Source organism: Lepus europaeus, chromosome 10, assembly GCF_033115175.1.
Source record: "Lepus europaeus isolate LE1 chromosome 10, mLepTim1.pri, whole genome shotgun sequence".
NCBI classification, from domain to species: Eukaryota; Metazoa; Chordata; class Mammalia; order Lagomorpha; family Leporidae; genus Lepus; species Lepus europaeus.
The window spans coordinates 24,261,388-24,286,107 of record NC_084836.1 but is presented as its reverse complement, the minus strand read 5'-3'; the positions used below and the strand labels follow the sequence as shown (position 1 = coordinate 24,286,107).

Genomic DNA, 24,720 nt, shown 5'->3' with positions numbered 1-24,720 from the left:
ACCCACGTGGGAGACCGGGAAGAAGCTCCTGGCTCCTGGCTTCAGATTGCCGCAGTTCCAGCCATTGCAGCCAATTGGGGAGTGAACCAGTGGATGGAAGACCTCTCTCTCTCTCTCCCCCTCTGTCTCTCCTCTCTTTGTGTAACTCTGACTTTCAAATAAATAAATAAATCTTTTAAAAAAATTAAAATAAAATAATTAATATTTTCTTGACATTAATCACAGTTTGAAGACAAAAGTAATATCTTTGTCCTCTTTTTAACTTTATTGTTTAATCTTTTTTTTTTTTTTACTTAAGACATTGAAATAAAAAGTGATTAGAATGTGTCATTGATCTCAGACATAGGAACCTAGTACAATTTTAATTCGCATTAAGTTGTTTGGTTCATATCAATACTAAAACTAAGAGAGTATTTCTTTATTGATCTAAGTTTATCTTTGTGTCTCTTGTTTTTTCTTTGTCAAGGGTCCATCTAAGAGAACAACAGATTAAAAATTAAGATAAAGGACATTTGTTAATGGCCTAACAAATGCACAAATTTAAATATGACTCTCATTTTTGTTAGGGAGAGAAATCACACAATATATCAAAAAGTTGAAGTTGCTTACATGTATTTAAAAGATTTATTTATTTATTTGAAAGAGTTACACAGAGAGAAGGAGAGGCAGGCAGGCAGGCAGAGAGAGAGAAAGAGAGAGAGAGAGAGAGAGACAGAGAGAGAGATCTTCCATCTGCTGGTTCACTCCTCCATTGGCCGCAGTAGCAGGAGCTGCGCCAATCTGAAGCCAGGAGCCATGAGCTTCTTCCCGGTGTCCAATGTGGGTGCAGCGGTCCTAGGACTTGGGCCATCTTCTACAGCTTTCCCAGGCCATAGCAGAGAGCTGGATCGGAAGTGGAGCAGCGGGGACTCAAACTGGCCCCATATGGGATGCTGGCAGTACAGGCGGCGGCTTTACCTGCTATGCCACAGCACCAGCCCTTGGTTACATTTAAAAAATAAATTTGTGTGTTGTAATTGTTAGTCACTTTATATTTTCCTCTCTTATCTTACTTTGTGTATTCTTTGTGCTTTTTCTTCTACTTTTTTTGCATATTTTCTCCTATATTTGCATCTTAATATCTATTCTTTTTCCTTTTCTATTTCCATTTATTTAATAATTTTGATACCTACATTATTTTTAGTTTTCATGTATTTTTTTCTATTGTCTTGCCATATGTTTTTTTAATTCAACTGTCTCTTTATATTGAAAATACTTATTGCCCCTTGATACAAATGATAAATTATAAAATCATGTGTTAAAGTGACGAGGTTGATACATGCTTTTAACACTGGGCAGATATGACAAAAATTGTTTATTGAAAAAAATAACAAAATGGTACTCCTCTACAGTTAAAGGGATTCATTTTTGGTTTGAGAAAATTATTCTATCCCTCGGGTAACCTTTAGCTGCCTAGTCATATTCATATATAATACATATCACTGCTTTGGAAAAGAAATGAGACTTTTTTTCTCTAAAGCTTAAATTGAGAATGTTTTTTCTGAATAATTGAGCAATTGGCTGCAGTAAAATGGTATGTTTTTATTTCTCACTAAATAAAAGAAACTAAATCTCAAAGGTAATAGCCGTCTCTTAATGGTTTGTGCTACATTAATTGTAGAAAAGGGTATTGTGTTATATTTGTAATGCATCATTGTAGTAAATATATTATGTTTGAAATAATTTCAGACCAATTCTAATCCTTTTAAAAAGTTGTTGCTATTAGCAGCTGCCAGTTTACTGAGGATTAGAGGTTGCCTGGCTGAACTTACAAGAAGTAAACAGTCCCCACTTTGCATTACAATCATCTTCTCCAAAGACGCCCAATAGCTTTGGACTGAGATCAGGAGCTTTTCCTGTGTCTAGATAAGGCTGTCCCCTCAAGTCCTTTCCATGTGTGGATAGTGTTTATGTCAACTGAAATATTGATAGTCTATAGACATTCACATACAAGGGAACTTCAACAAGTTCATGGAGAAATGGAATTAAAAGCTAAACATTTAAAATATAAACTATATTCCTCAATGAAATTTCCATCAAGTTCAAGAGAATTGTCAACAAGTTAGTTCATCCCTAAAGATCTCTAAGGGTCCTAGAAAATTAACTTGTCAATGCAGTCTTTTTTACATTACTAACAAAAGAAGAATGGATGCTTCTTGAAGATTTTTTTTAAGATTAGGAAACAACAAGAATTCAGAAAAAGCCAAATCAGGACTGCTAAGTGGATGCCACCCACTGAAACTCTTACAACATTGCCCTCGATTGTGGAGAGGAAAGAGCAAGAGAATTATTTCAGTAGAGAAGGACCCTCTGGTGGAGCTCTCCTGGGTGTTTTTCTGCTAATGCTTTAGCCAACTTTCTCAAAGCACTTTCAGAATCAGCATGTATTATCATTTTTGGGCCTTCTAGAAAGTTAACAAACGAAGTGCCTTGAGCATCCCAAAAAAACCTGTTGCCGTGAATTTTGCTGGTGATCATTCTGCTTTTGCTTTGACTAGGCCACTTCTACCTCTTGATAGCCATTGTTTTGACTGTATGTTTTCTTTATGATCAGTTGGTAAAGCCATATTTCATCTACTTTATAATTCTTCAAAGAAATGTTTCCAGATATCAATCCTGTTTAAAATTTCCATTGAAAGTTGTGCTCTTGCCTTCAGCTGATCTGGGTGCAACAGTTTTGGTATACTTATGCCAGAAAGTTTGTTCCATTTTAATTTTTTAGTGATAACTGTGTAAGCGGAAAGAACTGAGATGTCTATGGTGTTGGCTATTGTTTCTGCCGTTAACTGTTGGTTCTCTTCAATGAGGGCATGAACAAAGCTGATTTTTTTCCCCCAGCAATGGATGTGAATAGTCTTGTACTGTGGGCTACATCTTCAGCATCATCTCCTTCCTTTTTTAAAATAAGTTATCCATCTGCAAACTACTGATTTCTTAGGTATATTGTCCTCATAAACTTTTTGTAAAGCATCCATAATTTTTTTATTCTTCTGCTCAAGCTTCATCAGAAATTTGGTGTTTATTCTCCAGGTTTTTTTTTTTTTTTTTTAAAGATTTATTTTATTTATTTGAAAGAGTTACAGAGAGGGTAGAAAAAGAGAGAGAGAGGTCTTCCATCTGCTGATTCACTCCCCAAATGGCCACAATGACCAGGGCTGAGACAGCTGAAGCCAGGAGCCAGGAGTTTCTTCTGGGTCTCCCATGTGTGTACAGGGGCCCAAGCACTTTAGCCATCCTCTGCTGCTTTCCCAGGCACCCTTATCAAGGAGCTGGATAGGAAGTGGAACAGCCAGGACTCACACTGGCTCCTGTATGGGATGCCGGCGCTGTAGGACAGGGCTTTAACCCACTGTGCCACAACACCAGCCCCTATTCCTCAGTTTTATCAGAATTCATGTTACTCTTATAGGGGCTTTTTTCAAACTAATGTCTTGTCTTTCTTAATGCTTCAAGCTAGATCCTATTCAGGTGTGTTGTGAGAAGTTATTCTGAGTTCATTTTGCTGCAAGAAAAATTTGAAATCCATCCTTAGCTTTTTCATAATACACATTTCATGAACATTTTGAAGACCTCGTATATATAGGAGGCTTTGAGAACAACTGAACTTTGGGATTATTTTTTTTCTTTCTTTTTTTAAAAATTATTTATTTATTTATTTGAAAGGTGGAGTTACAGAGAGAGAGAGAGAAAGAGAGAGAGAGGTCTTCCATCTGCTGGTTCACTCCACAAATGGCTGCAATGGCTGTAGCTAGGCTGATCCGAAGCTAGGAGCCATGAGCTTCTTTAGGTCTCCCACATGGGTTCAGGAGTCCAAGCATGTGAGCCATCCTCCATTGCTTTCCTAGGACATAGCAGAGAGCTGGATTGGAAGTGGAGCATCCGGGACCAAACTGGCACCCAAATGGGAAGCCGGCACTGCAGCCAGCATCTTTAGCCGCTACACCACAGCTCAGGCCCCTGGGATTTTTTCTAGGAAATTAAAAATATTGTGTGAAGAGTAAGCTTGGGTTTTAATTAGTAGAATATATGCTATGTGAAAGCAAGGACTTGTTAGATTTTGTTCTCATTCAATGGTGCCTAAAACATAATAGGCATGTTGTAAATACATCTTTGTTGATAAACATCCTAATTGGAGACAAATAGATTCATATATTTTGTTGAGTTAATTTTTTGAAGGAAGATAAAAATTCAGTGGTTTTTAACTTAATGCTTAAAGAGATGTGAAACCTGTGTTTGAGGGTGTCAAATGGCATCTTATTGGAACTGTAAGTCTCTGGCAGCTTCTTAAATTTTGATAAATCATGAAAAATATGCTAGGCACATCATTTCACTTATACCAAGCAATATAGTTGACTGGCTTGGAAAATCAATTGATATCTTACATAATATACTGTACATCTGATATTTGATTAAAGTTGATTAATCAGTTATAATTTGATAAAACATATGTTAAAGTTTGTTTGTCTCCTGGTAGGTTCTCCCTCTCCTTGCACTGTACCAATATTTTGTTTCTGGAATTTGCCAAGACCTCGTCAGAAATCTCGAGGCAAGAATCCTAAAGGTATGTTACTTTCTTTTCAGACATCTGATATTCTTTAACTATTAAGACTACTGCTGTGTGATAATTTGATTATAACCTGATGATGATGTGCTATATTGTTATAACATCATTATAATGAAGTATGAGAAGGTGCTGATTAGAAAGGAGTTGGTCATTTATGCTTGGGCCACAGCAAGGTGACAAATAGTTATACCTGGAGGCAGGGCTCATTCAACACCAACCAGTCTGGAAATTACCACTTCTGAGAGACTGGCTTTTTGGTGGAGACCAAATGAGTCAGTATTTTGAAGTTTCTGAGTTTATTCCTAAGAATCTTTACATATATCATGTTATACAAGAATTTTTCAATACACAGACAATTGAATTAAAAAGATCCTACAGATGGTGTTACAATGAATTCTGTAACCTAGATGTTGCCATGAATTTTGTAATCTTGAAATCAGTTAAGGTTCTCTGCCTTTGAGATTCATGTGTGATTGACTTGAACCCTGTGTGGAGGGGGCACTTGAAGCACTGCATTCTCTCTGCCCATTTTACTAGTCCCACCTGTCTTGCAAGCTCCCACTTTTGTTGAATTTGTTTTGTCTGTGGATCAGCTGAGCATCCAGCAGATTTTCTTCCTGTTCTGTACCTCCTTGACTCCAATATGAAATTTGACTTGCACATACTTATCTACTTATGTACGATCTCACACAACATATTTACTCAAGGCCTTTGCTTCTATGGTAGACTTTGCTGAAAATTGGGAAGACAGAGAAATTTAAATTGAGATGAAATGAACTGCTTAAAATAGACTATTTGGGATTCTTAGCTTCAGACATTTCTTAGCAATCATATGCTTTATATTTCCATTCCATAGCAATAATCAGCTATGCACTAATATTTCATTATGCACTCTAAAAACAAAGGGTCTGATTTGTAGCTTTGCAATTTCCCTGCATGGTATAGATGCTCCACTGTGGCTTACTTCAAGCTGCCAACTAGTTGCTATCAAGGTTGAAATTAGGACAAGATGTTCACCATCAGTTGTTACAACTGGGAGTTACTCCACTACAGTACACTTTCTTCCCCTTTTTGGGAAATATCCCCGTATCTTTCTTCCCTAAATCCTTCCTGTTTTTCAGATTGAGGAAATTAGACTTCCCTTTGAACTATTTCATCCATTCAAACCCTGCCCTTGAGCCTATGTTTTCAGGTTCAAATAATCCATTACATTGTTTCAAAATAAAGAAATTCCTAAGAGTAATTCTGGTATTGACTAATATATTTTAGCTTAGTAATAAATAATTTGCTTTGACCATGAAAATTTCTGGATCATGGTGTTAGCAGTTAAAATGCTCACATCCTACTTTGGAGTGCCAGGGTTTGATACCTGCCTCCAGCTCTTGACAATAGCTTCCTGCTCATGCAGACCCTGAGAAGCAGTGATGATGGCTAGAGGAATTGGTTCTTGCCACTCAGTTCGGAGACTTAGAATGGATTCCTGGCTCCTGGCTTTAGTCCCACCCAGTCCTAACTGTTGCAGGCATTTGTGAAGTGAAGCAGCAGGCGGGGGAGTGCTATCTATCTATCTATCTCTGCATTTCAAATAAATAAAAATTTAAAAATAAAAATTCTGAGTCATTCTCTCTGACTTACTGAACTGTAATGAATTCTATTATTTTGAATTCTAAATTCTACTTTAAAAACTGCATATAACATCTCTCCTTTTCTCTTTTTGAAATTTTTTTTTTCAAGATTACAAAGTTCTTGAGGCTTGGGCCTCTATTTTATTCATCTTTTAATTCCCTATAGTGTCTTGGGTAGTAAGTTCACATACTTGATATTCAGTAGTTAATTATTTAATTGAATTTAAAATCTGAAGACATTTATCAAATGCCTATTGTATATTCTCTTTAATGTTTAGTGGGAAGTCATCTAGAAAATACTTGGAAAGGGTGTGTATTAAGCCTAGTGGTTAAGAAATAGGGTAAGGCAACTGCATCCTCTATCAGAATTCCTGGGTTTGATACCTGGCTCTGGCTCCTAACTCCAGGGTTCTGCTGATGGAAACTCTGGGAGGCAGTGGTTATGGCTCAAGTACTTGGATTCTTGCAACCCGCATGGGAGACCTGGATTGAGCTGCTCTCTCATGGCTTTGATCCAGCCTAATCATTGCCATTGCATGTGTTTGGGGAGTAAGCAAGCAGATGGGAGCTATTTCCATTTGTTGTCTATCTGTCTCTAAAATAAGTAAGTATATGCACAATGAAAAATGCTTAGTCAATATTTAATCCCCAAACAACATTTATTAGGTACTTTCTATATAAAAACACCTCATTAGCAACTTGAGTCAAAGAAACCCATGATCCTTGCTCCTAAGGAATTGAAAACTAAGAAGAGAGGACAGAGCCACAAGACGATGCATATGCACCTGCCACTTGACCATTTCCAATGCAGTTTGATGAGTGTTAACTCTCCAGGAGTTCAAAAGCGGAAAAAGTCTCTTGGAATCTTTGGGTCTCACTAAATAGTTAGGATTTAGGCTTGAGAAGAGTAAGATAAATGGGCAGGAGAGAGGAGGAAGCAAATTCTTGTTAGATAATAGGGGGAAAGATGTAGATTATTGACTTTCTTACAGGCAGAGGTTATTCAGTTAACACTAGAGTGGAGATTTTAAGTAAGTAGATTATAGAAGAAAACGTGAGAAAAACAGAGGGCTATGACGTGGAGAATGCTACCTATGCAACTTGAATTATAAACTATGAAGAGATAGAATATATAACTTGAGCAGTGAGAAGAATGAAGAGACTGTGGAACCAGAATTGGGTAACAAGTATATTCTGGTTTGTCATTAAGAGGCAAGAAGCATGGAAAGGTTGCAATGACTTTTTGTTTTTCAGAAAAGATTTGTTTATTTGAAAGGTACAGTGAGAGAGAGAGAGAGAGAGAGAGAGAGAGAGAGATCGATCTTTCGTATGCTGGTTTACTCTCCAAATGACTGCAACAACCGGGGCAGGGCTAGGCCACAGCCAGGAGTCCTGATTTCCATCAGGGTCCCCATGTGGGTGACTTGAGCCATCCATCTTCCATTGCTTTCACAGATGCATTAGCAGGGAATTGGATGGGAAATGGAGCAGGCAGGACTTGAACTTGCACCCATATGGGGTGCTGACATTGCAGGTGCCCTGTTAACCCACTGCACCACAGTGCTGGCCCCTTCAATGACTATTAATAACATAGCAGAAGGAGATCCAGAAGAGCACCCAATGACATAATCAGAACAACACTTTTGGTTATATGACTATTTTTTATTGAATTGTTTTTTAGTCTGTTTTATGTTACTACAATAAAATATTCAAGAGTGGGTCAGAATTCTAGGGACTGGGAAATCCCTGAGGAAGGGTGTGTATCTGGTGAGGGCCTTTGAGGGCCTTCTTGTTATGTCATAATATGATAGAAATCATCACATGGCAAGAGAACAGAAACATTCAAACTCAAGTCTCTCTTCCTTTTATACAACCACTAATTCTATCATAGGTACCTACCCTCATGACCTCATCTAACTCTAGTCATCTCGAAGAGGCCTCACCTCCAAATATCATGAACATATGAATTTTGGGATTAAGTTTTCAGCATAAGAACTTTGGAGGGATAGATTCAGAACCATAGTAGTTTATTTGTACTTGACAGCTAGTTTTTTGTCCTAGAGTAGTTTGAAAGCCACTGAAGAACTGTGGACTCTATTCTGGATTAGAGGAGGATTGATTATAGATTATAGAGGAGGAGGATTATGTGATCAGATCTGATATCTGGTAACAGTGCTGGGAGCAGAGCAAGATAAAAGGAGGATTCTACTGATATAGTGGTATTGAAAAGCTGGTATAAGCTTTTGACGGATTCAATGAAAAAGGGCAGCTGATGGATCATACTGAGGAAGGAATGACAGCCCAAATGAGCACAGTTTGCCTGACCTTTCTGAAGTCAACCAGGGTCAGTGAGTAGGAAGAGAGAAAAGTCAGAGTCTGGAAAAGCAGACAATGACCCTTTCTGACAAATCGAACAGCAATAGATCACTCTGTGAAGTTTCTATAGTGCTGTAGTGTCTTTCAGGGAAAGCATCAAGACCTCTTTATGACCAGCTGGACTGGCTTAGAACTGCCAATCAACCTCTTGAAAGATTTATTACATCCAACATTCCTAGAAAGGGTACTGGGGGTTCTGTAGTTTTGTGAGTGAAGGGTTGATTTATGGGTAGTTCTTTTTGCCATGAGGCTCGTTTACGTTCAGTGTTGGGCACTTCTGAAAAATCTGTGTCAATTATTAGCACCACTGTTACAACTGGAGGAATAAACTGAAACCAGTGGTAGCCTTGACAGTTAGATATAGTCCATGAGCAGCAGTTTTATAGGCAAGACCAGAGCAGACTAACCACCCTCAGACTTGGAAAATGTTTCCTCAAAGGGGTTGTGAGGAAAATGATTAACTAGAAAACTGAAAGGGATCATCTGTCTTCCCAAGGGCCTACTTTGAAACTATACAGCACTGAGGAGATTAGAGCCCAGATGTCTAAGATGGGAACTGAAGAATGCAACTCAGTAGACAAGCCATTTCCTCTTCCCCATTAAAAATGTTACCCAAATCTTTTATGCTTTATTTTTGTAACCAACTTTCTCCTAACTTTTAAAATTTTCCTTAAAGTTTATACATTCTGGAGAGTCCTGAGATAGTGCTGACAAGAATACAGAGTAAGATGGATAGGACGTGGTTTTTCTTTTTCTGTTTCGTGTACATGAGTCTGTGTCGATCTCCATACAATTTTGTGTTTCATTCCCTGCTTCTACATTTACCATTTTCTATTCTCTACAGAGTTACTGGATGTTTTCAAAATGTTAAGTCTAATTAAGACTCTGCCTATTCAAAACTCTCCAATGGCTTCTTATCTTTTTTTTTTTTTAAAGATTTATTTATTTTATTTGAAAGAGTTACACAGAGAGAGAAGAGGCAGACAGAGAGAGAGAGAGAGGTCTTCTATTTGCTGGTTCACTCTCCAGTTGGCAGCAAAACAGCCGGAGCTGGGCCGATCTGAAGCCAGGAGCCAGGAGGTTCTTACGGGTCTCCCTCGAGGGTGCAGAGGCCCAAGGACTTGAGCCATCTTCTTCTGCTTTCCCAGAGCATAGCAGAGAGCTGGATTGGAAAAGGAGCGGCCAGGACTCAAACTGCTGCCCATATCGGATACCGGCACTGCAGGCGGCGGCTTAACCTGCTACACCACTGAGCCGGCCAGACTTCTTATCACACAGAAAATAAAATGCGAAGTACTTACTCTGGTCTCCTGACCCTATGTGACTTTCCCTGGCCACTGTGCACACACTTCCTAACCCTTTTCCAGTGGATACCAGAGATCCTGCCCCACAGCCTGGTTCTGGAACTCGGTAAGATTCCAAGACCACTCCAGTCACATGACCTCTGTACTCAGCATGTCCTCTGTAAATGTTCATGTCTCTTCCTTACATCATTCTCAACTCTTCTCTTGAAGAGCTACTCTCTCTCTTAACTCCCCCCCCCCCCGTAGTATTTATTTGTTTATTTTATTCGAAAGGCAGAGTGACAGAGAGGGAGAAACAGAGAGAGAGAGTTATCTTCCTTCTGCTGGTTCACTTCCTAAGTAGCTGCAACAACTGGGAGCTGGCTGAGGCCAAGAGCTGGGAATTCCATCTGGGTCTCCAATGTGCATGGAGGGGCCCATCTTCTGTTGCTTTCCCAGGCACATTAGCAAGGAGCTGGATCAAAAGCAGAGTAGCTGGGACTTGAACCTGCATTCTAACATGGGATACTGGTGTCACAAGTGGCGGCTTAACCTCATGCACCACAATGCCAATCCCCTTGGGATCTTTAGAGACGTCCTTTCTAACCATAGTATTGAATGCAGAATTTTGTCAATAACTACTATGCCTTTTTGTAATGTGTTGATCTTCGTATGTCACTTAAAGTTAGCTAAATATGCATCCTAATGAAATGTAACCTCTGAGAGGGATTGATGGGGACAGGTGTTTGGGCTACCAGTTATGATACTGGTTAAGATGCCCATTATAACCTCAGTGTTTAATTTGATTACTAGCTTGAACTCGTGACTCCAGCTTCATGGTAATGCACACCCTGGGAGCAAAAGTGATAGCTCAACTAATTGTGTGTCTGCTACTGACATAGAAAACCTGGATTGACTTCTTCTCTCTCAACTTTGGCCTACTTTGTACATTTGGGGCATGAACCAGCAGATGGGAACTTTTTCTCTATATATCTCAAATAAGTAAGTGGTTTTTTAAAAAGAGGGTTTGAGCATAAGAGATTCTCAATAAACATATTGAATGAAAGAATGGATTTGAACAGGAAATTTTTCTTGATTTTCTGATTGATAGTCCTGCTGGATTATATTTAAAATAAGCCAGGTAAAATGTATAGTGATCAGCTGATTAACGATGTTAGCCATATGTCTTCAAGACTGACAGTGTCCATTACTTCCTGATGAGTAAATCATCATTGTGTCCATGTTTATACATTACGGAGTAAGTCTCCCAGATTGTCTGACTTACTGCAGAGAATCATAGAAGAGCTTTTGTTTTACTTTTCTTTTAAACTATAATTTATCATTGGAGCAAAATATAAATTTAATTATTATTTTAAAGTTACCCACACCCATACTCTTCTTTTTATTTTAAACATTATGTTTTATTGTTTACTTCTAAATAGAAAATCTTAGATGGAGGAAAAAGGAAAATAAAAATATTTCAATCAACTGAATAAGTATGGCTTTTAAGTGGTAGCAAGACCAGGTCTGTATTTGCCCCTTTTTTTTTCTTGTTTTTAAAAATTTTTTAACTTTTATTTAATAAATATAAATTTCCAAAGTACAACTTTTGTATTATAGAGGCTTTTTACCCCCATAACCACCCTCCCACCTGCAACCATCCCATCTCCCACTCCCTCTTCCATCCCATTCTTCATCAAGATTCATTTTCAATTATCTTTGTATACAGAAGATCTATTTAGTACATACTAAGGTAAAGATTTCAACAGTTTGCACCCACACAGAAACACAAAGTATAAAGTACTGTTTGAGTCCTAGTTATACCGTTAATTCACATAGTACAACACATAAAGGACAGAGATCCTACATGAGGAGTAAGTGTACAGTGACTCCTGTTGTTGACTTAACAAATTGACACTCTTATTTATGATGTCAGTGATCACCCAAGGCTCTTGTCATGAGCTGCCAAGGCAATGGAAGCTTCTTGAGTTCGCCAACTCTGACCTTTTTTAGACAAGGCCATAGTCAAAGTGAAAGTTCTATCCTCCCTTCAGAGAAAGGTACCTCCTTTGATGGCCCGTTCTTTCTGCTGGGATCTCACTCACAGAGATCTTTCATTTAGGTCATTTTCTTTTCTTTTCTTTTTTTTTTTTTTTTTTGCCAGAGTGTCTTGGCTTTCCATGCCTGAAATACTCTCATGGGCTTTTTAGCTGGATCTGAATGCCTTAAGGGCTGATTCTGAGGCCAGAGTGCTGTTTAGGACATCTGCCATTCTATGAGTCTGCTGTGTATCCCACTTCCCATGATGGATCATTCTCTCCCTTTTTGATTCTATCAGTTAGTATTAGCAGACACTAGTCTTGTTTGTGTGATCCCTTTGATTCTTAGACCTATCAGTGTGATCAATTATGAACTGAAATTGATCACTTGGACTAGTGATATGTCATTGATATACATTGATGGGATTGAATTGGAATCCCCTGGGACATTTCTAACTCCACCATTAGGGGCAAGTTCAATTGAGCATGTGCCGAACTATACATCTCCTCCCTCTTTTATTTCCACTCTTATATTTAACAGGGATCACTTTTCAGTTAAATTTAAACACCTAAGAATAATTGTGTGTTAATTAAAAAGTTCAACCAATGGTATTAAGTAGAAAAAAAATACAAAAATGAACAAAGTCAGTCAACAGTCAGGACAAGGGCTGATCAAGTCATTGTTTCTCCTAGAGTCCATTTCACTTCAACAGGTTTCATTTTAGGGGCACAATTAGTTGAGACTGATCAGGGAGAACATATGAAATTTGTCCCTTTGGAATTGACTTATTTCATTCAGCATGATGTTTTCCAGAGTCCTCCATCTTGTTGCAAATGACCGGATTTCATTTTTTTTTTTACTGCTGCATAGTATTCTATAGAGTACATATCCCATAATTTCTTTATCCAGTCTTCTGTTGATGGGCATTTAGATTGATTCCATGTCTTAGTTTTTGTGAATTGAGCTGCAATAAACATTGAGGTGCAGACAACTCTTTTATTTGCCAATTTAATTTCCTTGGGGTAAATTCCAAGGAGTGGGATGGCTGGGTTGTATGGTAGGGTTATATTCAGGCTTCTGAGGAATCTCCAGACTGACTTCCATAGTGGCTTTACCAGTTTGCATTCCACCAACAGTGGGTTAGTGTCCCTTTTGTCCTACATCCTTGCCAGCATCTGTTATTAGTTGTTTTCTGTATGTAAGCCATTCTAACTGGGATGAGGTGAAACCTCATTGTGGTTTTGATTTGCATTTCTCTGATTGCTAGAGATCCTGATCATTTTTTCATGTGTCTGTTGGCCATATGGATTTCCTCTTTTGAAAAATGTCTATTGAGGTCATTGGCCCATCTCCTAAGTGGGTTGTTTGTTTTGATGTTGTGGAGTTTCTTGATCTCTTTGTAGATTCTGGTTATTAATCCTTTATCTGTTGCATAGTTTGCAAATATTTTTCCGATTCTGCCGGTTGCCAAATCACTTTCCCGACTGTATCTTTTGCATTACAGAAACTTCTCAATTTGATGCATACCAGTTGTTAATTTTGGCTTTTACTGCCTGTGCTTTCGGGGTCTTTTCCAAGAAGTCTTTGCCAGTACCTATATCTTGCAAGGTTTCTCCGATGTTCTCTAATAATTAGATGGTGTTGGGTCATAGATTTAGATCTTTAATCCATGTTGAGTGGATTTTTGTGTGAGGTGAAAGGTAGGGATCTTGCTTCATGCAAGTTTTCCCAGCACCATTTATTGTATAGACTGTCCTTGCTCCAGAGATTGGTTTTGGATCCTTGATCAAATATAAGTTGGCTGTAGATGTTTGGATTGATTTCTGGTGTTTCTATTCTGTTCCATTGGTCTATCCAGCTGTTTCTGTACTAGTACCAGGCTGTTTTGATTATAACTGCCCTGTAGTATGTCCTAAAATTTGGTATTGTGATGCCTCCGACTTTGTTTTTGTTGTACAAGATTGCTTTACCTATTTGAGGTCTCCTGTGCCTCCATGTGAATTTCAGCATCATTTTTTCCAGATCTGAGAAGAATGTCTTTGGTATTTTGATTAGTATCGCATTGAAGCTATAAATTGCTTTTAGAAGGGAGAATGGACATTTTGATTATATTGATTCTTCCAATCCATGAGCATGGAAGATTTCTCCATTTTTTGGTATCCTCTTCTATTTCTTTCTTTATGATTTTGTAATTCTCATCGTAGAGATCTTTGATGTCCTTGGTTAAGTTTATTCCAAGGTATTTGATTGTTTTTGTAGCAATTGTGAATGGGATTGATCTTAGCAGTTATTTCTCAGCCGAGGAATTGCCTGTGTATACAAAGGCTGTTGATTTTTGTGCATTGATTTTATATCCTACTACTTTTCCAAACTCTTCTATGAGTTCCAGTAGTCTCTTAGAGTTCTTTGGATCTCCTAAATAAAGAGGGATAGTTTGACTTCTTCCTTCCCAATTTGTATCCCTGTAGTTTCTTTTTCTTGCCTAATGGCTCTAGCTAAAACTTCCAGAACTATATTGAATAGCAGTGGTGAGAGTGGGCATCACTGTCTGGTACCAGATCTCAGCTTTTCCCCATTAAATAGGATGTTGGCCGTGGGTTTTTCATAAATTGCTTTGATTGTATTGAGGAATGTTCCTTCTTTACCCAATTTGCTTAGAGTTTTCATCATGAAAGGGTGCTGTATTTTATCAAATGCTTTCTCTGCATACATAAATGCATGCATCTCCAACTACTCATGTCTAGAAAACATTAACTCATAACATATTACCAACTTTAAGTCGAAAGTTTGGATCTCAAAAAAGTAGATGTTGTTTCTCTCAAACATTTATTTTTATATAAAACAAAATTTTAATTTAAAATCCTGCTTTTTCTTTCTTTTACAGATAGAAGTCCTAATAGATTTAGGATTGTTTTCAGAAGCCTTTTATGAGATATGCCAGATATTTTATGGAAGAAACATACCTTGTTCAATACCCTCTGGCTGTAAAGCTACTGGAAAAATTAAGGTAATCTGCCAGTTTGACTTAGGGCATTTCTTTGCCTTTGATGGCTACTTTTGCGAGATCACAGGAACGCTTCCCCAAAAGCATATCTGCAAGTCTGCAGGACTCTGGACCTATTTGTTAATCTGGTTACAGCTAATAGCAGACTTTTAAGAGGCTTCATTTGTCAGGGAATGGAAGGGTATCATGGGAGAAGAAGCATGGTTTTGGAGTAGATTTTGCCAATGGAATTCTGGTTCAGGGATGCTGCCTGTTGTTATCTTCAGAGTTTTATTTTTATTTATATTTTATCAGCTACTACCTCTTAGATTTTCAGTCTGATCTTTTTTTTTTTTTGAAGATTTATTTTTTTATTTGAAAGGCAGAGTTAGAGAGAGGCAGAGGCAGAGGCAGAGAGAGAGAAAGATCTTCCATACACTGGTTCACTCCACAAATGACCACAACAGCCAGAGCTATGCCGAGCCAAAGCCAGAAGTCAGGAGCTTCTTCTGGGTCCCCCACATGGGTGCAGGGGCCCAAGGACTTGGGCCATCTCCTACTGCTTTCCCAGGCTATAGCAGAGAGCTGGATTGAAAGTGGAGCAGCCAAGACTCGAACTGGCACCATCTAGGATGCCAAGACTGCAGGCAGCGGCTTTACCCACTACGCCACAGCACCAGCCCCTAGTCTGATCTTATAATTTCAGATTAATGTTCTTGATAAAAACTGTCTCTTATATCTTATTTTGACTTTTCTTTTTGATTATATACTAGAATCTCAAAGAGTTAGAATGTGTTGTTTAAATTTCTTCTGATTTCCATGAAGAGAAAACATCCATTACATTTACCTAGTTTTGTTTTTGAATGTAATTTTACCTGGTTTGCTCAGTGTGTGTTGGTAAATTGGATAACACTAATGTTTATATTTAACACATAAATTATAACAGGATGAATTATTGTTTTCCTCTGCTTTGGTTTTCCCCAGTGACCTGGGAACCACTGGGTGATCTTGCTTTAAGCCCTTGTGGGCCAATGATAAAGGAAATAGGAGGAGGTAAAGAAGGAGGCCAAATGTGTGAGGTGTGAACCTGACACATACAGTACAGGGTGGAGGGATTCAGCTTTGCAGGACCTGGGGAATGAGCTGTAATCACTTGCCCAAGCTAACATTATACTACATATAATGTGTTCATTACTTCAGCAGATTCCTCTGAAATGTACCTGCTTGTCACTTTGTATGACTGCTATAGTGTTTTATAGGGTGTGAGGTTGTATTCAGAATACCTTTAGATGTGCATTCAGTATATAGTAAGATAGGAGTGCAAGTGTCCATGTGTGTGTATTCATATGTATATATCTGTATATACAGGAAATCTGTCTATACATTATATATATGTATGTGTTTGTATGTATATGAGTCCATCCATGCATCTATCGAGAGGAATCCATTTTGTTCATTCTCTGTGATGCGAACTAATTCATATTCTTACTTTGATTAAATTAGCACTATTTTCTTGCTTGCATTTTGGTCAACAGTGTTTAAGTGGTTTGCATGTTGTTGTTAAAATTATACTCTAATTGATTTATAGTACTTGTTGAGTGCTTCCTGAACACAAACACTACGCCACGCATGAGGAAAGAGCAATAAAAAGACAAATGGAGTGATTGCTTTCCTGCAGCTTAGAGCACACTGAGAAAACCCCTAAACATATTAAGCACAGAAACACATTTCAGGTGGTTATATGCTGTGAGAGACAATCAAGCCACTCGAGCAGATGGAGAGTGACCAGGGCAGTGGCTTGCTGTTTTATTCAGGGTGGTTTGGAAGATCTCTAATACATGAGTTTTGAGAGAAGTGAGCCATGCAAAGATCTAAGGAAACAACTTTCCTAGAGGGAGGAACTGTACAGGTGAAGGCCCTGAAACGATGCTTGTAAGACATTGTTGAGCAAAAATGGGTAGGCAAAGAGAAGTTGCCAGGAAGAGGTAGAGGAAAGGAAGGGAGAGGAGGAGGGGAGAAGAGGATGAGACCCAGCAGTCAGGTCATATAAGACCTTTATAAGGCTTGCTGAGGACTGGAATTTACTTTAAATGAGTTGGGAAACTTTGTAGAGTTTTAAGCAGAGAAATGATATGATAGGAAATAAATATAAAAAGACCACTTTATTTACTCCTTGGAGAGCAGGCTGTAGCTTGGCAGGGGTATAAATAGATCAGTTTGAAGGCTGTTGGAAATAATCTGGGTGAAATATGGTAATGGTTGGGGTGATAACAGTAGAGGGAGTGAGGAGTGACCTGGTTCTGTAGATGGTGATAATAGAACTGAGAGTGCTTGCTGATGATAGTTTGGACATGTGATGGAAGAGAAAGGAGTCCAGGATAACTCCTCAGTGCGCAACCTAAGCAACTGGTAGGAAAATTTTTCATTTACTGAGATGAGGCATACTGCTCTGGGCAGGGGTGAGCATGGGATCCCTAGTAGATAACCAACTGGAGATGTAGCATAGATCAGAGCAGAGAAGATATGGTCTGGGATTTAAAGGAGTTCAAGTTGCATGCATGAATACGGGGTTATCAGCATAGAGATTTAAGATCATAGGACTAGGTTGAAATCACCTGGGGAATTGGTGAAGTCAGAGGACCCACATTTAAGTCCAACTCAGGAAGATGAGAAGATAGAGCAAACAGGTAGAATGAGAAACAAGAGAAACTTTCAGTGGCCATTGCTTTCACCAAAACAAATACAAATGATGAAACTAATTTTTACATGTAAATTCCCAACTTAATTTTTTTCCACTACCTTTCATAAGATAATCCATCTCCTGATGGATTCTGACTTCAAATTTTGTATTCTCAAAGTTAATTTGCAGCTTTCCAACTTCAATGGGAATTTTAAAAAGTATAATTAAAAGAGGAAATACTCTCAGGGTTTATAATTAAAATAGGTGCCAATGTTATTAGGCTGGAGGCTAGTTATTTAAGAAGGGATTAATGAGCTAGGTTTCACTTGTCAAAGAAGTAACTGAAGAAGTTTTAGAGATTGCTATTGGACTTCACACAGGCCTTTAAAAATTCTATATTTTATCATTATACTCATATTAGGATTCTGCTCTTATCAAATCTACAGTCCTATTACCAACTGGGTAACAGTCCCATTACAGCTTCAATTTACACCAATAGAGATGTCCCCACGAATTCAGTTACTACTCAGTTTTCAGTGTGTTACAGCTAACAAAGAATACCTTCAAAAAGGGGAAAAAAGTTAACACTTACCAACACTTTCTTTTAATAAAATTATTGTGATGTATTGGTTTTGGGAATCCTTCAAAAGCAGATCCTTGAGATGAAGATTTAGAGGCAAGTAGTGTATTTTGGATGTTATCTTAGGAAGTATAGTGAGTAAGTGGGAAAGTTAGATTGAGAAGCGAATCAATTCGATCCATCCAGAGAACATTCATGAACAGGTCACTACCTTGACCAGTGGGGGCCCTCAGGAGACTAGGTAGACTGTCTTATCCTTCATTAGTGAATTTGTTTTATCCTATACTTCTAGCCTCCTGAACATTCTTATGGCCATAGAATCTTCTCAGGCAAAGAGGCACAGGTGCTTGAAGTAGGGCACCATCCATGTGTGATCAACTTATCCATAAAACTGTTGGTGACTTCCTGGTGACCATGGGGATATATACATGAGGAGTATAAGTATTGGCTTTCACAAATAGTTATTTTTAAAAAAGGGCCTTCTGTTCCCAAAAGAACCTGTCCTAGTTAGTGATATAACAATCTCCTATAGCAAATAAACTAAATATGTCCTAATGCATTATTACATTTAGAACCAGACATATTAACAGATAATTCAAAAAAATCTTAAAAATAATCATTCTGAATATTAATATAATTTTACCTTCAAACTGGCAAAGTTTTTTTTGAGTGACACTACTCAATGTTCTTAAAAGTGCAATAATCCTGGCATTTCAAATGATATGGGTAGGTGTATAATTGAACCAGCTCTTTCCAATCTTTTTAAAGTATTCTTATCTTTTTACCTGGAAATCCCAGTTCCAGGAATTTGTTCAAAGACAGTACTCAGAAGTACAAACAAAAATAGTCATCAGTGTTATTTAAACCAAGGCTGACTGATGGCTGCTGGTGGGAAATGCCATGCTTAGTTGTTTAACAGTAATAAAGAGGTTAAGTAATTTTGCTACATTCACAGGATAGGTATTACCTACCTGTTAGACTGAGATTTTATAAAGAATTTAATGGTTATAAGAGTGGGAATAAGAGAGGGAGGAGATGTACAGTTTGGCACATGCTCAATCGGACTTGCCCCTAATGGTGGAGTTAGAAACGTGCCAGGGGATTTCAATTCAATCCCATCAAGGTGGCATGTACCAATGCCATCTCACTAGTCAAAGTGATCGATTTCAGTTCATAATTGAGCATAGTGATAGGATTAAGAGTCAAAGGGATCACATAAACAAGACTAGTGTCTGCTAATACTGATAGAATTAAAAAGGAGAGAACAATCCAACATGGGAAGCGGGATACACAGCAGACTCACAGAATGGCAGATGTCCTAAACAGCACTCTGGCCTCAGAATCAGCCCTTAAGGCATTCAGATCCAGCTAAAAAGCCCATGAGAGTATTTCAGGCATGGAAAGCCAAGACACTCTGGCAAAAAAAAGAAAAGAAAAGAAAAGAAAATGACCTAAATGAAAGATCTCTGTGAGTGAGATCCCAGCAGAAAGAACAGGCCATCAAAGGAGGTACCTTTCTCTGAAGGGAGGATAGAACTTTCACTTTGACTACGGCCTTGTCTAAAAAAGATCAGAGTTGGCGAACTCAAGAGGCTTCCATTGCCTTGGCAGCTCATGACAAGAGCCTCGTGGGATTACTGACACCATAAATAAGAGTGTCAATTTGTTAAGTCAACAACAGGAGTCACTGTACACTTACTCCCCATGTAGGATCTCTGTCCTTAATGTGTTGTACTATGTGAATTAATGGTATAACTAGGACTCAAACAGTACTTTATACTTTGTGTTTCTGTGTGGGTGCAAACTGTTGAAATCTTTACCTTAGTATGTACTAAATTGATCTTCTGTATACAAAGATAATTGAAAATGAATCTTGATGTGAATAGGATGGTAGAGGGCATGGGAGATAGGATGGTTGCGGGTGGCAGGGAGGTTATGGGGAAAAAGCCTCTATAATCCAAAAGTTGTACTTTGGAAATTTATATTTATTAAATAGAAGTTAAAAAATAAAGAATTTAATGGTATTGAAGGAAAATTATGATACAGTTTTTAGTGAACATGGAATATAAATCTCTAAGTTTTTAAACTATGTAAAAATAATTATAAGAGAGACATCAAATATTAACTAGACTAGACTACATAAAGGAATTGACCGATGCTTTTTACATCTTAATACAATACTTAACTTTTCTGAGTAGAGTGTGTATTACTTTCACATTAAAAATGGCACTTATGATAATTTTAGAAGAACATATTAACTCGTTTATAAGTTTCATCTACAAGAATACTCAAATAGTCTCATTCCTACTGTTATATTTTGTATTTTGACAGCTATTCCAATCATTTGACCCAGGGAAACCTCTTAACTGTAAAGAAAATATACAGGTAAGGAACACAGTATTCAATAGACATTGGATATTTAGAGTTACTAATTTTTGAGTCTTTTCAATCTTTTTGTTGGTTTTAAAAGCATATTACATGCTGTGGGATTTTATCTCAAAATTCTGAGACCAGAGGTGTAGGATGGATCAAAATCATCTGGTTTTCAGATGGAGCAAATAGCAGTTACTGCTCCTGTTTCTTAATTACAGATGTGTATCCAGTTTATTCATCTAGCTGTGCCAAGTATCCCTCACTTTAATATGTATCTTGATTACCTGGAGGGCAATAGCTGACTTTGGTTGTAAGAAAATGATTTTGTACATTTTACAATAGCCCATGTGTTCAATACTCCTTCTCTTCATTTCCTTCTTTTCCAGTTAGGAGACTATCAGGCAAGGGTTTAGAGAATTTTCATTTGGCATTTTTATGAGTATTTCCTCTAAATTATGCAGTGACTTTTTTTTTCTCACAAAAAGAGAATGAGACTGCTCATCTAAATGTACTTGTGTTAATGGAGATGGAGAAAAAAGGATCTTGTCTTCCATAAGAGAAGAATTTCAGATGTGAGACAGAGAGTAGCGGTAAGCAAGGTAGCCAAGTCAAATGAGGCAGTTCATTCTGCTGGACTTCTGGGCAACTCATCAGACAGATCTGAGAGTGACTGGCAAGTCTGCGCTCAGATTGGGGATTATATGGTTATGGGGTCCACTTCTTCCTACCGTTTCTCCTTCCCCCTCCCTCTTCTTCTGGACAAAGGGCTTCCTGGGTGTGGAATTCCTGAAATTCCTCCCAAGGTTTTAATACCAAATGTAATTAGACTGGATAGTCCTCCTGGCACCTGGCCAAGAAGATTCTCCTGGGACGTCTCCAAGGGAAAAGGCTGGCATGTGGGCAGGACTTTGATGTGTGTATGCTAGGCTGCTTCCAAGGCATGCTTCTAAGGCTGCTACATTCTTTCCTACAGAAACCCAGTGTCTTTTTCTCTACCACTCCACTCACACAAAGACTGATGTCTACCTTCCCACCCAACATTGTACTTGTCAGTAACTGAATGCTTGGGACTTCAGCATTAGATGACCTGGTAGCATCTAAATATCTTTTTTTTTTTAAGATTTATTTTTTTATTTATTTGAAAAGCAGTTACAGAGATAGGAGGAAGTATAGATAGGTAGATAGATAGATAGATAGCTGGATAGATAGAGAAGTGAGATAAAGAGATATCTTCCACCCACTAGTTCGTTCCCCAGGTGGCCACAATGGCCTGAAGCTGGGCCAGGCTGAAGGTGACCCAGTACTTCTTCAGGGTTACCCACATGGGTGCAGGGGCCCAAGCACTTGGGTCATCTTCTGCTGCTTTCCCAGTGCATTAGTAGGAAGCTGGATCCAGAGCAGAACAGACAGGTCTGGACTGGTACCCATATGGGATGCCAGCATTGAAGATAGAAGCTTAACTTGCTCTGCCAGAATGCCAGCCTCTCATTTAAGTATCTTGAGGTAGATGGAGATTGAATCGGTAATAAAGACCCTCTCAATAAAGAAAAGCTGAGGACTGGATGGCTTCACTGCTGAATTCTACCAGACATTTAAAGAAGAACTAATTTCAATTTTTCTCAAGCTATTCAAAACAATTGAAAGGGAGGGAATCCTCCCAAACTCCTTCTATGAAGTCTGCATCACCATAATTCCTGAACCAAAAAAGAAAACAGAGAAAGAGAACTGTAGACTAATATCCCTGATGAACATGAATGCAAAAATCCTAAACAAAATATTAGCTAATTGAATCCAGCAACACATCAGAAAGATCACTTGTGTGGACCAAGTGGTATTTATCCCTGTTATGCAGGTATGGTTCAACATTCACAAATCAATAAATATGATATATCACATTAACAAACTGAAGAACAAAATCTATATGATTATCTCATAGATACAAAGAAATCATTTGATAAAGTACAACATCCTTTCATGATGAAAACCTTAAACAAATTGGCTATAGAAGGAGCACTCCTCAACACAATCAAGGTGATTTATGACAAACCCATGCCAGCACACTATTGAATGGGGAAAAACTGGAAGCATCCCCCCTAAGATCAGAAACCAGACAAGGATGCCCACTCTCAACATTGCTATTTAATATAGTCCTGGAAGTTTTAGCCAGAGCCATTAGGCAAGAAAAAATAAGTCAAAGGGATACAAATTAGAAAGGAAAAGTCAAGCTATCCATATTTGCAGATGACATGATTCTATATATAGAGAATCCAAAAGACTCCACAAAGAGACTATTGCAACTCATGAAAGAGTTTGGTAAAGTGGCAGGATATAAAATTAACACAGAAAAATCAATAGCTTTTGTATACACAGGCAATTCCTCGGCTGAGAAATAACTTCTAAGATGAATCCCATTCATAATAGCTATAAAAAATACCTTGGAATAAATTTAACTTAGGAAGTCAGAGATCTCTTTGATGAAAATTATAAAACATTAAAGAAAGTAATAGACGAATACACAAAAAATGGAAAAATCTTCTGTGTTCATAGATTGGAATAATCAATATCATCAAAATGTCCATACTACTGAAAGCAATTTCTAGCTTCAACATGATCCCAATCAAAATACCAATGATATTCTTCTCAGATCTAATAAAATGTTGCTAAAATTCATATGGAAACACAAGAGACCCTGAATAGCTAAGGCAATCTTATACAACAAAAACAAAGCCAAGACATCACAGTACCAAATTTCATGACATTCTACAGGGCAGTTATAATCAAAACATCATGGTACTGATACAAAAACAGAAATGCATACCAATGGAACAGAATAGAAACTGAAGAAATGAATCCATTCATCTACAAACAACTTATCTTTGACAAAAGAGCTAAACTCAATCCTTGGAGCAAGGACAGTCTCTTCAACAAATGGTGCTGGGAAAACTGGATCTCTGTGTGCAGAAATATGAAACTAGATTCCTACCTTATACCTTATAAAAAAATCCACTCAAAATGGATCAAAGACCTAAATCTATGACCTGATTTTACCATCAAATTACTAGAGAACATTGGGGAAAGTCTGAAAGACATTGGCATAGGCAAAGACTTCTTGGAAAAGACCTTCAGAAGCCGAGACAATCAAAGCCAAAATTGACAAATGGGATTACATCAAGCTGAGAAGCTTCTGCACTGCAAAGGAAACCCTTAGCAAAGTGAAGAGGCAACCGACAGAATGGGAGAAAACATTGGCAAACTATGCAACTGATAAAGAATTAATATCCATAATCTATAAAGAACTCAAGAAACTCAACAGCAACAAAACAAACCATCCAGTTAAGAAATGGAAGAGGACTTGAGCAAGCATTTTTCAAAAAGGAAATTCAAATGGCCAACAGATACATGTAAAAAATGCTCAGGATCACCAGCTGTCAGAGAAATGCAAATCAAAACTACACTGAGGTTTAATTTTACCTGGTTAGAATTGCTCTTGTACAGAAATCTACAAATGACAATGCTGGTGAGGATATGAGGAAAAATGTGTTGGGAATGTATACTGGTATAGCCACTGGGGAAGACAGTATGGTTATACCTCAGAAATCTCAATAGAGACCTACCATATGACCCAGCCACCCCACTCCTGGGAATCTACCCAAACAAAAATAAATTATCATATGAAAGAGTTATCTGTACTCCCATTTTTATTAAAGCTCAATTCACAATAGCTAAGATATGGAATCAACCCAGACATTCATTAACTAAAGACAGGATAAAGAAATTATAGTATATATACACTATGGTGTACTATTCAGCTGTAAAAGAAAAAAAAATGAAATAGGCCAGTTGCAACAAAATGGATGCAACTGGAAACCATTATACTTAGTGAAATAAACCAGTCCCATAACAACAGATATATTTTTCCTCATATGGTGTAATTAATAGAGTACCTAAAATGTAATGTATTGGATTGAAGTGGACATTTTGAAATTCAGTGATTGTTATGTTATAGTCCTGGCCTCTACTGTTGAGGAACAGTGTTTTTTTCTTCATACTATTTGTTGCACTCTTTACTTAGTGTAGGGTTAACCTTATGCATATAAAGTATACTGAAAATAGATTTTTGTAAAAATTAAGAGTGGGAATAGGAGAGGGAAGAAGAAGGCTTGGAGCATGGGTGGGA

At 37.9% G+C, this 24,720-nt stretch overlaps 1 protein-coding gene across 1 annotated transcript in view; it reads left to right on the top strand.

Annotated features, from left to right (window-relative positions):
* CFAP54 (cilia and flagella associated protein 54) overlaps positions 1–24,720 on the top strand; it is a 360,163-nt gene that overhangs the window by 180,392 nt on the left and 155,051 nt on the right. Inside the window, exons 46-48 of the mRNA XM_062202023.1 lie at positions 4,514–4,600; positions 14,812–14,934; positions 20,502–20,555. Coding sequence (XP_062058007.1) covers positions 4,514–4,600; positions 14,812–14,934; positions 20,502–20,555 — 264 coding nt within the window. The remainder of the gene's footprint in view (positions 1–4,513; positions 4,601–14,811; positions 14,935–20,501; positions 20,556–24,720) is intronic.